This window comes from Lepisma saccharinum, chromosome 25 (genome assembly GCF_977018435.1).
Source record: "Lepisma saccharinum chromosome 25, izLepSacc3.1, whole genome shotgun sequence".
Taxonomy (NCBI): Eukaryota; Metazoa; Arthropoda; class Insecta; order Zygentoma; family Lepismatidae; genus Lepisma; species Lepisma saccharinum.
The window spans coordinates 21950044-21964893 of NC_139253.1; the positions used below are offsets into that span (position 1 = coordinate 21950044).

A 14850-nucleotide genomic window follows, 5' to 3' on the forward strand; every position below is an offset into this window, starting at 1 on the left:
CAAGCTCAAATTTTCCACAAATAATTTATTTCAATTTCTATGTCAAAAGTTATTGTCAGCACAAATATGATTAAATTTCGAACACTACCAAAGTATTGTGTTAAATGCCTGAAGTTTAGTTAGTGAGAATTCTCTGGGAATATTGAATATAAATGTTGTACATGGATGAGGTACCTTGTCCTGTAGCAGCCAAAGTTATGCCTCCTCTACCTCTAATTACAAGTCAGAATAAATTTAGACTATTGTATTATTTGTCAAGGCTCAGTCGGTAACGCGTCTGACTACCATGCTCAAGTCCCGGGTTCGATCCCTGGCCGGTTCAAATCCGGGAACTTTTCTAACGTTGGAAGCGGCCCCAGCGCCTACCCAGCGTCGAACGACATGGGTACCTGGGGAAAACCCTGGGGGGTAAAGGCGGTCAGGGGTGTGATGCTGATCACATCACCCCCACTCATGACCGGATCAAGAAAGTGTGGGGCGTTACCCCCACACCCCCTATATGCCTTCATGGCATGGTGCTAAGCACAGGGGAGCACTTTACCTTTATTGTATTATTTGTAAATGTAAATTGATAACCTTCGAAAGAAATTTTACACAGTTTGTAAAAATTATTGCATGAAAGTTGCAAATTGTTTTTTACGACCCCATTATCTCTTTTGAACTTTTGACTAACATCTGGGTTCTGAACTTACTGAAAAGTTATGTGAAACTACTGATTCAACCAAGGATCAAACCTAGGTAATTGGCAACCAGTTATCACTGAAGGCTACTAATCCAACCTCTTGTCTGCCTTCAATTTCCACAAATTAGATCTTTGTGCAAGTTTGAGACATTTAAATGGAATGCCAAAGACCCAGGTTCAACACTTGTTTGGGCCATAATTTCCACACAAATTATTTCATGTAGCTAGTTAAGTTATATTTTGCAGACGTGTAGCTAAGATAAGACTGCTTGATACACAGTGAAGTTCATTGTGACTGGCTACAGTTTAAAATACATTCCGAAACCCTGAAATGTGCCCTACAGGGTATCTTTATTATCATGTGCTTATTATTCATGATTGTTGCGGTAAACAGTGTTTAAAATTACTTATGTGAAATTTAGAAAATTTCGCACTTCCACATTGCAGAGTTTAATGGTTAAATCCTATTAATTTCGAAGATCCACTGTCTTCATTCACAAAAGGGTATGGCGTTTGAAGCGGAGATGGTACAAACAATGCAGTGATGCGGTACCATCTCCGCTTCAAACGCCATACCCTTTTGTGAATGAAGACAGTGGATCTTCGAAATTAATAGGATTTAACCATTAAACTGTGCAATGTGGAAGTGCGAAAATTTTCTAAATTTCACGTAAGTACTGTGCTTATTAGCTATGTGCATATCATAGGCCATGTCCAAAAGGTGCAAAACCGTACTTGAAGCGAGCATCCTCAGAGTATGGTCTTACAGTGCAGTTTTGAAGTCGTGGATTGTAAGTGAAAATAGAAATCACATAGAATTCTCAAATGTTCTTCTACATACATGTCCACACATTAGAAGAACTTCAACCAACAACTTGCTGGCCTAAACCCATGTTGCTGGCTTTCTACCTCCTTGATTTCAAATGAACACTGTCGAACCGCACTAGGTGACGTCACTTCAAGTCTGTACTTCGTATCTTTTGGACACAGCCACAGTATTGTCCATTTGTATTATTATTATTAGCCATGATAAGTTTGAAATAATCTCTTATGCTAAATATTAAGAAAGCATTTTATTTGATAATCATACAATTTTTGTTCCTGTTGTGTAGTTGCTGAGAAGTATATTCTTACATTTACTTTCGGATAAAAAAAATACACAAAGTATTTACAAGGTAGAACCGTGTCTGCACAATTAATAACAAATTTAGTGCACAGTAGTTTGCCTGTGCTGACAGTAAGTTATAAATACATATCCGGATCATACACTTCAATTACATACACATCAAATTATTGCAACAATTATCACAAGCACTATGCCTGATCACAAGCACTATGCCACTTCGCTTTGCAACTTGTCCATCAACTGTCTTCTCTCTTCCATAAGTTCTTCACATCTCTTGATGTTACATGCTTGCCTTTGTTCCAGTGCCTTAACCAAAGGCCCACTTACAACTTCAGTAATGTGGCAAAGATTTTTTGTAAAAACTGGAAGTAAACAACAATAAATTTGAAATTACCTAAATTTAAACAAAAATTACATCTTAAATTATTATTATTTAATTAGTGTGTAACTTAGCAATTGTAATACTGTTATTCTCGAAGGAGTGGGCAGAATTTCTGAAAAAGATTTTTAAAATTTCAATTACATGTGGGTTGGAAATTTAATACTGGCAACACTGCTGTATATATGCCATGAAACGGAACCGGTGCTTCTCACTTACACCACATGTTAGTTTGACACCTAAGCTACCTCCCAGTAAATGGACCCTTCCTTCCAACACTAGGTGCATGCACAGTGACGAGGGGAATAGAGTTGTTGGTTTAAAGTTGTGTAGTCAGAACCCTACTAATGTGAAAGTTCTGGTGATTCTCGCCGTACCTCCAGGACAGACCGTCAATTCGCAGTATTACTGTTCATTTTTTTTAACATAACCTGCACCTGTGTTGCGAAAGAAGAGGAGATACTTGCAGCTGAATCCTCTCATCATTTTGTAGGACAATGCTTGGGTTCATGTAGTGCAACCTGTGGCTGATATGTTAGCTCGATGGGACTGGCAGATGCTCTACCAGCCCCTGTTACTTTTATTTGATCCCTAAGATGAAGCTTCCGAACTGTTCCTGAGATTCTTCACACAATAGACCACTCCATTCAAACCATCAACAGAAGAGACACTGCTACAGAAATACTACGACTTCCACATTGCTGGCAATGGTTCTACACAATGCTGGTGACTACATCGAAGGGCTGTAAAAGTTTCACAGAGGTATCTCTCTTGTATCTTTCGAGAATAAATCGTTGCCACTATTAAATTTAAAACCCACGTATATACACACTGGGTGTATCATGTAAAAGTGGACCCATGCATGGAATAAGAAGGAATGTAATATCATCAAATAATTATTATATATTATATTATTTTATTAGACATAAGTTGATCCATTATGGATGACACAGTCACAATCAGTGTATATTTAGCAAATCTTGACATCCTTCATGGAACAGCTAACTGCATGAGAAAAATTGTGCTTCCAGCAAGATAGCACTTCTGCTCATACTGCAAGGCAAGCAATGGCATTTCCAGATTGGCTCATATCTAAAGGATTATGGCCCCCGAGGTAATCTGATCTGAGTGAGAGTGAGTGAGAGAGAGAGAGGGGGGGGGGAACCTACACTGTTGGCGCCCCTAGCAGGAAATGTGGTACTTAACGTCAGATCACAAGGACACCCATCTGCCCTTCAGGGTATGCAACCTATGACAGTTCATTTTTTTCATTTTTACGTCATGGTGCCCTTCGCTCATTTCTTTGTTTTTTGGTGCCATTCAACACATGCCAATTTTCGTCGATACCAGCTCATGCAGAACGCACACCCACCCCACTCCCGTCAACATCTTCGTTCGCGTCCTTTGGGGAATCCCTTGCGCCGACATTGCAGAACATTGCCATGCGATTTTTTGACAAGAGCGTACCCAATTTCTTAATGGACCACCCAACACCGACAACTTCTCTCCACCTGTTTTGCCATTATTCACTTCGGAAAATCATTATCCCACATTTTCAAACGTCAATAACTCGGCAACAAAGCCGTTTCCGGAATTTCATTACATGAACTTTCCACTTTATTTTCACTCGTACAATCACCTCCCAAGCGTTGTAAACGAACTTACGAAACACCCTGTATATATATATATATCCAGGAACACTCCAAGACTTAAATGAATGTGAAATAAGGAACACCTCTGCAAACAAGCTTTAATACATGTTATGGTTGTCACTTTTAACACCTCTTGTAAACCAAAGTGAGTAGACCAGTGTACTTGTTCGGGTCACTTTTAAATAATACATCCTTTATATATTTTTTTAGAACAAATTCATAAACATGTTTGTAGTACTATTCAACTTATTCACATAAGAGCAGGATTTATAGAGAATAAATACCTGGTTCTGTAAAATACCAATGGGTCTCTTTGTTTTAGATACAAAACAAGGTAAACTGGTGCAGTGACATATTTGCATTACCAGTTTCGAAATGACAGAAACAGTATATGCTAACACACATGATCCTGCCAAAGTTCAGCATTTTTAAAAATAGTGGAACATGCCTCAAATAAATTTGAATTTTCTTCCACTTACCTGCACTATTATGAAGTTGTGCCAAGATGTTCAGATCTCTTAAGTTGGTGGTAAGATTGTAGCTATCCTGTTCTTCGTGAAACAAAATTTCTGGCAAGTGAACTATTGCCTGTTAAAAACAAAAAATAAAAATAATTGTAATTCTTTTTCAGTTTACAAAACAAAAAATAAAATAAAAAAGTAAGTAAAGTAAGATTTCTGGGAAAGGGAAGAAGAGAAAAGTTTGCTGAAGTGAATCATATATGAAGAAAAAAGATATATGAACATATTGGATGGGAGCTGAGGATAAGTAATAAAGAGGTGTGTGCTGAACAAACTAAAACAAGTGAGCCTCATTAACAGGATTTCCAGAAATGAGCAAATCAATGTTGATGAAAACACAATTGCACCAATATCTAATAAGACACAAACAAAATATCACAAAGAAGATGTTTAGAAGGTTCACAGTGCAGTGCATGCAATGAAGGACATGAGAACAAAAATAAGTTAAAACCATGAGATGTAGCGAACTCTTTTAAAAAGCAAATGTCACCTTTCTTATTGTTAAAGTATTAAAGGAAGTGGCCATACCTGTAGACAAGGCCTGGACAAACATGGAGAAGGTTTGATGTGTAATGGAACATCTAGCCGAATGTACTGTGGAGCTTCTCCTTCTGGGCTTTGGTTAATAGACTGGAAACAAGTGACCTGTACTTGCTGTTCCTGAGAAAAAGGAAGAAAAAAAAGAGTAATAAAGGAAACCAAATAATTTTAGAGAACTGGCTGATATGGTTATTTCTCTTAAAAGGATGTTCTGTGGCAGAGTGACAGCATGCCATGGCACCAAGGGTCCCCAGCCTGTGCATGGGTATTCTTTATGAATGTCCTTTCATCATATCATCACTCATCCTCATTGTAGTGATTAGCCAAAAAAGACTTAAAAATAACCTAAATCAACCAAGGATGTTCTGGACTTGTTTCCTTGTGGGTGGGTGTGTGGGGAAGAGGGGGACATTTTGGTGTTCGAAATCCTATTATGATTAGCCTGTCTTGGCATAAAATGGACTTGGCTAAGGCAAAACACATCATATTCCCAAATTGTTGTGTGCAAACATTAAAAATTTATAGCATTCAGACTCTGAACTACATTTGACATTTTGCATTAGATCAAATGCAAATTGCTGTTAGTGACTTTGGTGTTAGAACTCTATCAGCATAACATGTAATCTTTCTATTTGACACACACAGGAGTACCTGCCATTTCTTTACCATCTGAGCAACCTAGGCAGCCTGTCTGTAACTGTCTAGCTGTCAGCGCTATTGCCAAGGGTTGCAAATTATCTTACTGTTTATCACACACAGATGTACTACGTAGAAATTTCAGTAAAAAATGCCAGGACTCAAACCTGGCTCTTGGGTATATCATGTTCTTGCTCAGTTGGTATAGCAATGCCAGAGACCTGGGTTGGAGTCCTGGTCGAGCCTGAATTTTTTGCTGAAATTTCTACTTAGTATTACAAAAATTTTTACATCAATACACAGTTACAAACTCTGTGAATGCCAAATATTTAGAATACTTTCCATGTATTCTTTCAAAGTATACCACTACATTGAACAACAACAAATGTACAATACTTAAACATGGTATTTTATTTATCTAAAATGAAGGCTCACCCTAGTTCCCTTATCTTCTGAAAAAACAGAAAATATTATTCCAACAAATCCTTCATCCATCATTTGGTACATGGCCTGAGTTCGGACATCTAAAGAAAAGAAAAAAAGTGTTGATTTAGTAAGCGTACGGTGTAATGATGATGCCAACAAACAATAACAAATATTAAAAACAGTGTTATGAACACTATCATCTCACCAGTAGCCACAACGCAATGCTTAACAATTTACTGCAATGTCACTGTCAACTAGGAACGCATTTTGTGGAGAGTTTCCTGTGGAAAAGCATGCCCACACACACACACACATAAAACTTAATATTTAGGAGAAACATATAGTGATTGAGTGTAAAAATAAGCACTGAATAGTATTTATACCTACATACAGAATTGTGAAAACGGTGCAAACAAAATGTATCACCTATAGTGATGGGTCGTTCGTGAACGAGTCGTTCAAAAGTAACGACTCTCTCTTGTGAGCGGTGAACGACTCGTTCACCAGAATTGAACGACACGTTCAAAGAGTCGTATGTGTGCCACGACTCCTCCGCCCGCCAAGCAACTATTATTCCATTATTCCCTCTCCTTTCCACGAATTTTGCGAGGAAGGCGCATGCGCAAGTGTATACTCGCCTGGCGGCCGGAATTTTTGAAAGAAAGCAAGTCGATTCTGCGGGCAGCAAATGGGGACTGGAGAGGAGAGGGAGGGGGGGGGTCCTCTCTGTTCCTTTTCCCGTAAAGCTGGCTGAAACGTGCCGTGTACGATGAGAGGGGAAGGAGCATGCTCGCGAGTCGACTCTTTCCTTCGTTCAAAGAGTCGTGGCACACCTTAGCGACTCTTTGAACGAAGGAAAGAGTCGACTCGCGAGCTCGCGACTCGCGAGTGTTGTTTGCAGAGAGAGAGCGCGCAACCTCAGCCCATGACGGGCAGCGAAGAACAGCCAACAAATTTGTCCTGTAGTTTCAAGTTCGGCCAAACCATTAGCGCTAAAATTACAAGAAATTAAATGTTAGTAAAAAATATTAGGGGAGTCTTGTAAAAATTTTGAGAAGGTGTTAGGCACAGACCTCTTGATTACAATATTCCGATTAGCCTTTATGTGCAGATAGGATAGTCGGGACTGGACCTACAGTTTAAAGGAGGATCCGAACCTCCACTTTGTATTGAACACGGTACCCCTTGATTACCAGCGACGTTATCACTACGCCATCGGGGAGACCCGATTAGCCTATTGGAGCATAAAAGTGGACTTTAAACATTGTCTGACAAAATCGTTTTCATATGACGTGAAATATTTCATTAACATTAACGTGTAAATATTTTACTAATGAAAACAGCATTAAAGAATAAATATAGAAGTTTAATCATAAATCTCATCGTACATGATACTGCAAAAAAGCTTTTATTGAATGACTGCAGAATTAGGAACAACTACGTAAGATGGACATGGGTCATGTTCACGAGTGATATAAACAGCTGTTGGCCATCTGCGGTGAGCCTACGTGTTAAGGTGTTTTACTAGTAGAAGGCAACATTAAAAAAAAATACATACGTATAATTTGGCCCGCTTTATAGAAATTCGATCATACATTATGATATTGGCAGAAACTTATATTGAATGACTGTAGAACAACAAAAAGCTATGGATATGGGATGGACATGGATAATGTTCAAGAGCGATATATATTTCTTAAACACAGCTGTTAGCCATCCGCGGAGAGCGAGCGGGTGGATCCTACTTTAAACTGTAGATCCAGTCTGCTGGCGAGACTGCCGCCGCCGCGCCTTGTGTAAGAGAGCTCGCGACTCGCGAGCGAACGATGAGTGAGCAGAAGAGTCGCTAAGGCGAGCGAGTCGTTAAGGTGCTCCACGACTCTTCGTGCCGTTTCGAGAGTCGTGAACGATGAGTGAGCAGAAGAGTCGCTAAGGCGAGCGAGTCGTTAAGGTGCTTAATGACTCTTCGTGCCGTCTCGAGAGTCGTGAACGAATGATGGGGAAAGAGTCGTGGGACTGTGCTGTGACTCTTCGTGCTGTTTCAAGAGTCGTGAACGAGCGATGATGTGTCGCAGCGCAGATCTGGAGTGCATTTTGTTGACTCGCTTTCTCACATTTGTTGCGATATTAAAACCAGTGATCGAATGAAAAAAAGGAAGAATATGTAAATGCACGTTATTACTAATAAAAGGTTGATATAATTATATAGCATTTCTGTGTATGCTATCGTACTGCATAATTTGCATTATCCGCAGCATGAAATGTAAACTGAAACAAGATACAAATATAGAAAATCTCACTCATGAGGCAGAGTAATGAAAAGAAGTATGTGCAATAAATTTTGTTTGTGTGTGTGTGTGTTTACTGTTTACACATATATGTATATCCATACACATACAGAATCGTATTTGTATTTTTCTTATTTTATGCCGCTTTTCTTCAAATTTTAAGTAATCGCGACGATAAGGATGATGCTTGATGATACAGATGAAGGGACACTCGTAAAGAATATCCTTGACCAGACCGGGACTAGAACCCGGGAACTTCTGTGGCAAGATCAAATGTCGATTACTTCAGAATCTTGGCCATCTAGTCGGCTACACGCACACACATATACACAAAAATGCAATACAATTTATTAATCTTGAAGGACGTACGTTGTGTTCGTTTACTTAAATACAATCATCTGCTTCAACACCTCCTACCCCCTCTTCAGGCATGTGTTTCGAGAAAAAGAAGCTTGGCGACTCTTTTGAACGACTCATTTGAACGACTCTTCTCAGTGAGCGAGCGCTCATGAGTCGACTCGCACAAATGAACGGCTTGAACCCATCACTAATCACCTACCTACATGTGATGGCCAAACAGTTATATGTGGATGTGAATGGTACCATCCTAACACTCTCATTGGTTGGCCCAACTCCTGTGTCAACTTCTCAGCTTGTATTGTAGCATCTGTTAACTGTTCAGGTGATATTTCTACTCTATCTTTCTGTTTATCAGAACGACGCAGCATTACAACTGCTGATATGTGAGCTATCTTCTTCACATCGATCTGGAAAGGAAGCATTATACAGTTTATTATATTGAACTAAACTGCAATTAGAAATAGTCTCACGAAATTTTCCTCCTACATAAGGATTCTCACATACCTCTCATTATATATAACAAATCCCCCCCTCAAATACCACTTATTACAACAGAATATGAAATATAACAAGGGGGAATATTTTATGAACATCGAAATCTGTACTTTCATTAAAAGTTTTGTTTAAAGGCCACTTTTATTCACAGATAGGCTAGTTGGGACTGGACCTACAATTTAAAGTGGGATCCGAACGACTATGTGCCTCCACCGGGTATTAACCCCAGGGTCCTTGATTACACGGTGACGACATTACCGCTATGTCATTTGGGAGGCTTGCAAGATTTCATGTGAGAAAGGAAATCATTCATTTCATGAATACACTGCAAGCCACATGAAGATCTCATATTGATACTTATTTATTTACAAACTGATTGTCATCAGCAACTTCCTCTTGGACAAGCATTTTTGATTCTTTTTGGCAGTGTTTGTGATATCATCTAAATATAGCAACATTAGACATGAGCTAAGTACAAAAAACAAAAAAAAGTAAGTGGCAGAAAGTTTGATATTTCAATTTCAGTTTTCCTTTATTGAAGAGGCGAGGTTCAGCCTGCGGCTATTCTGCCACCTAACCTACATATTACTGGGTATCACAAAAAGTCACTCATCTATGTGAAAAGAAAACAGGATTCATAAGAAGTAACTTTGCAAGTAACAATAATATATTTTAAAACCACTTTAACATATACTTTTTAGCACCTGAACTTCTAAATATTTTAATTTAAATCACCTGTTTCAGAATGGAAATTATACTGTGAGCCAAAATATCACTAACCTCTCCAATCAGAAGCCCCATTACTTCCTCTTTTTCAGTAGACAATGCATGCTGCAGGCATACCATGTATACATCTGAAGTCATGTATACACAAGTCAAAGCCATGTTAGATTAATCTTCTGTAAATGGAAATGTAAGATTATTAGTGTTGAAAATTATATAAATAACTTTGATAGTAAGCTATATAGAAACTAAATTAAATTAAAACTAACAATTCTTACATAGAATGCATCTCTAAACTAGAAATGAAATAGAAATCAAACACTCTGCAATTAACATTATTTTATAGGGTTTATAAGGGTAGATACCCATTTAATAATGGGCAAAAAGTGTAATACTGCTTCATCCTCTCTGGGTTGAAGAACATTTTTTTTTCAATTACAATTGCATTTTATTATGAGCTTCTCATTACACTTACAAACAAGGACAGACACTTCCGAGTTGTGTTCACCCTACTGAAAGGTGTTTGTGGCTATACAAGGACAATATGCAGAATGATTAAAATTACATTTTGTTCAATAAATATTAGACCCTAGTTAAGGTTTGTAATGATGTTTGCAAGTTCTACAGGCCTGTGAATAATGCGTTTAGAATAGTAGACATGGGTGTGAAACTAAGTTTGAAATTTAGAGACAATGATGTGCACATTTTTAAGATGCAGGAAGTATTAATATGTTCGCAATTATGTAGTGTAAAGTAGGTCATGCAAGTGACTGAGCTCATAAATTACCAGTGTCCGAAGCATTCCTTTTTGCATGGAAATTGTTGCATACACATGGAAGGTGTATTATAGTGAAGTAAACGGCGATTTTTATGTGATAGTATTGATTATGTTATTGCCAACTCCATCTGATATCTGCCTCTCGATGGTGCAGTGGTAGCGTCGTTACCTTGAACCAAAAGGTCTCAGGTGGAGGCACAAAGTGGTTAGGATCTCACTTTAAATTGTAGGTCCACAGTCCTGATTAGCCTTGCTGTGCATAAAGTGGACTTAAAAAACCAATTCAATCAATAAACCAATCTGATATCTACATGTGGGAACTTACGTAGTTTGCATTTGGTTTGTGCATCATAGCTTAAGGGAGATAGTAAAGGTGTTGGAAAGCAAGTTGCATGTGGTTACATTATGTTTCAGTGTACATTGTAAAGGAATAATAAAATATATCTTATGCTAACAGAAGGCTGTACTTCCCCGGTGTCAGTGACCTTGTTAAGGCACAAATTCTGTTGGGTGGGGAGTGGATTCATGCAAGTGAATTTTTGTACATTGTGTGATTGCAATGCTGATATTAATTTTATGAATTTGGGGGGTTAGAAGTGTTGTTTAATTCTGATAGAATTTATTTCTTCTATTACTATTTTTTTTTTGCTCACTCTGTGTGCACAAGATAGGCCTATTTTGTTGAAAAGAAACCATGAAAGGAAATAAATCTGTGATACAACTATGTTTGTTGTCATCATTAGTGTCTCACTTGACACCTTTCAACCAGGTATGTATGTGCATTTCTTGGTATAAGTTGGTTTTATTGCGATTTCATCATATTACGAATGCAATTTTAATCGATTTCGATTGTTAACACATACTGCGGAGGTTTAGCGATTAAGATTTTGTTCAATACATGCTTTCGTAGTTAGGTTAGGCAGGCCAGGTTTGGTTCTCTTAGCATGAAAATAAAGTCCCTAAATGCATTCTACTAAGGTTCCGATTTACTTCTTCATTAATTCCCACTAGTCTACGATACTTACAGTCGCTTGTCAATGGAAAATACATTATCAATGGGAAGCAGCACATGCTTGTGTAAGGTAATTTTTAAGTTGTTTTTTTTCAAAGTAAATAACTATCTTTAGAAATCCAAAATTCTACGATAATTAGTCTTCCTGCTAGGAGAATTTGAAAAAAATCATAAAACAATTAGAACCGTTACCCATTTGTTGACTGGTTTCTTTGTAGATACAATCAGTTTCGTGAGAGTGACATTAGCTCTCCAAAGCTCGAAAGCCTTTCCGGAAATCACTTGGCTGATTGCCCGAGAAAACCTCTTCAATATTCGCCGCCAGGAAAGCTTTAAGAATTATTTATGATCAGTTTTATTTGATAAGGTTAGGTTTGATTTTTTTTTTAATTATGTTAAGTTTGGTGGCACTAGCTTTTGCAAGCTTTTTCCTCTACTTTTTGAGTGTTCATACAACTGGCTATTACAAATAAAAAACATTGTGTAAAGTGTACACACACACACATACGAGTGGGATGGAAAAAGTCGTTCTGCGCAAAATGAAACACACAAACAATGAAATGAGAAATTCAAAACCCTGTTCTGTACATATTTATAGACTTGTACAGAATTTGATTCATGTACGAAATACACGTGTATCATAATACCAGAATTACAAAATCCAAACAATGACCAAATATTATATTAGGCCCAAGTTCATTTGTTTTATTGCGATTTCATCATGCTATGAATGCAATTTAACATGGTTTGATTTCGATTTACTTCTGTTAACACATACTGCGGAGTTTTAGTGAACGAGTTTACAATACCGGACCACTCTAAAATTTCTATGAAATTTCACCTACTCACTAACTGTGAACTCCTAATCACGAATCTGCATGTAATAATTGGCGGTCAAGTATGGAAATCAAGAAAAAAATGAAATGGTAAAATTTTTGTATCCCCAAAACGTATTTATTCAATTTTACAGGAGAAAGTACTTACCGAAATGGCTTTATTTATACTTTAGGAAGGTTTTGGAAGTTTTTTTTCACCTCGTTGAATTTTTTTTGCCGGTAAATCATGTAATTTTCGACATTAATGTCATTCCGATGCACGAAAGCTGTTTTCTTGATGTCCGTCTACTACGTGAACCAAATATTTGTGAGCGTTTCATGACGTAACAACCGGTCAGTGTTTCCAAATACGCGGTTTTGTAACTGTGTAACAGTTCTAGAACGTAAATAAACGTGAGTTACTGTTCATCATTTCTGATTACGAACTTGCGACATGACGTGCACAGGATCAGTGGCGTGCTCAATGTGAGGTTGATGGGAGTTATAACCCCCCCCTTTCGCCCAGTATCTCTAAGGCTATTTATGAATGGTTCGTGGGGCTATCCGTGAATGGTTCGTGGGCTATTTATGAATGGTTCGTGGGGCTATCTGTGAATGGTTCGTGGGGCTATTTATGAATGGTTCGTGGGGCTATTTATGAATGGTTCGTGGAGCTATCCGTGAATGGTTCGTGGGGCTATCCGTGAATGGTTCGTGGGGCTATTTATGAATGGATCGTAGGGCTATCCGTGAATGGTTCGTGGGGCTATTTATGAATGGTTCGTGGGGCTATCCGTGAATGGTTTGTGGGGCTATTTATGAATGGTTCGTGGGGTTTTCGAACCCGAAAAAAAATTCTAATTTTGAAAAACAAATTTAACTATGTTTCCTAACCTAACAGACCTAACCTAACCTTGCCGTGCATGGTTCGTGGGGCTATTTATGAATGGTTCGTGGGGTTTTCGAACCAGAAAAAAAATTTCTAATTTTGAAAAACAAATTTAACTATGTTTCCTAACCTAACAGAACCTAACCTAACGTTGCCGTGCATGGTTCGTGGGGCTATTTATGAATGGTTCGTGGGTCTATCTGTGCATGGTTCGTGGAGTTTTCGAACCTGGAAAAAATACAAAATCAGTAACACGAAAGTAGGTATTTTTCTATGAAGGTGGGTGCAACACTGCATAACCACTGATCATGGACTACGCTAGTCAAGATTTCTCCGCCATATCGCGTGTAACGCAAGCAAAAGCGAACAAAATAAAAATACTCGATATTTCGAAAATTGAGATTATTTGCCTGCAAAAAACGAAACGCGAAATAGAAGAATCCTTACGAATGCAGAATATGTAAGTATCAATGTGAAAAATACGAAAATAAGGGAATTAGAGACGTTTGGTGGTTACCGAAATTTTAATGTAAAGGAGTACCAAATACAAATTATAAACGTATTTATAAACAGGCAATAGAAAATCAGGCATGAGTTTACAATACCGGACCACTCTCCAATTTCTATAAAATTTTGCCTACTTACTAATTTCGGTGTCCTGATGACGTATCTGTAGTTCATATTTGGCGGTCACTTGTTAAAATTGTACATTTACGTGTACAACTTGTAAAATAACCTTGCGATTTACCATGGTGATTGTCCATACACAGCAATTCGGAACCATCTTTCTTTCGCAATGAATTAGCTAATGGTCTTCCTTTACGCACAACAATCTTGTTGACGACAGACGAGGAATGCCTACGAGGTTAGGTTAGGCCTGTTAGGTTAGGTTCCATTAGTATAAATACAAAGAAAAATTAATATTTTAGCTAAGAGAACTATACCTTATCTTGCCTGTTGATTTCTTCATGTTGGGAAAATGGCGTCTTCCGTGGAGCTATTGTTCTTATGGTAGGGTTATGTTACGTTAAGAAAACATAGTTTATTTCATTTTTTTCTCGATTTCCATACTTGACCGCCAATTATTACATGCAGATTCGTGATTAGGACTTCACAATTAGTGAGTAGGCAAAATTTCATAGAAATTGGAGAGTGGTCCGGTATTGTAAACTCGTTCCGAAAATCACTAATGGCATAGATGTGATAATTTGTACATTTTGTAATACTTACCTACACTTGTTCACAAATATTATTGCAATGTACTTTGTTTCAATATTCACTACCTCTGTGATCAAAAATGTCCAGAATGTAAATTTTTCATACTTCTTGATAGCATAAAACGTTGAAAAAACAGAATGTATGGTATGAATTTATATGTAGTCTTCTCACTCAGGAAAGAACATAACTTTTTGTTTATGATGGAAAATGTGGAAAATAATCTATGGGCACATACACAGACTATTGATCTGTTGTTGATGGCTGATATCTACCTTGGGCTGATAGTATCCAAATCACGGGTCTTACTTAT

At 37.8% G+C, this 14850-nt stretch overlaps 1 protein-coding gene across 1 annotated transcript; it reads right to left on the reverse strand.

Annotated features, from left to right (window-relative positions):
* Window positions 1-1746: 1746 nt before the first annotated feature.
* Window positions 1747-14848, reverse strand: LOC145978842 (lys-63-specific deubiquitinase BRCC36-like). Its single transcript, XM_083111726.1, has 7 exons — window positions 14553-14848; window positions 9886-10004; window positions 8810-9017; window positions 5972-6060; window positions 4889-5020; window positions 4319-4427; window positions 1747-2170 (listed from the first exon to the last, which is right to left on the reverse strand). The coding sequence occupies exons 2-7, from the start codon at window positions 9988-9990 to the stop codon at window positions 2016-2018; spliced, it is 798 nt and encodes a 265-aa protein (XP_082967852.1). The 5' UTR covers window positions 9991-10004; window positions 14553-14848; the 3' UTR covers window positions 1747-2015.
* Between the last annotated feature and the right edge of the window lie 2 nt (window positions 14849-14850).

Bases quoted from the DNA above. Each gene is read 5' to 3' on its own strand.
- LOC145978842 (XM_083111726.1), bottom strand. From the start codon at position 9,990: ATGGCTTTGACTTGTGTATACATGACTTCAGATGTATACATGGTATGC. The intron at 6,061-8,809 runs GTAGGTGATTAG...TCTTTTCTTTAG, and splicing joins TGTTTGGCCATCACATGTAG to ATGTCCGAACTCAGGCCATG. The intron at 4,428-4,888 runs GTATGGCCACTT...TGTTTTTAACAG, and splicing joins TGTCCAGGCCTTGTCTACAG to GCAATAGTTCACTTGCCAGA.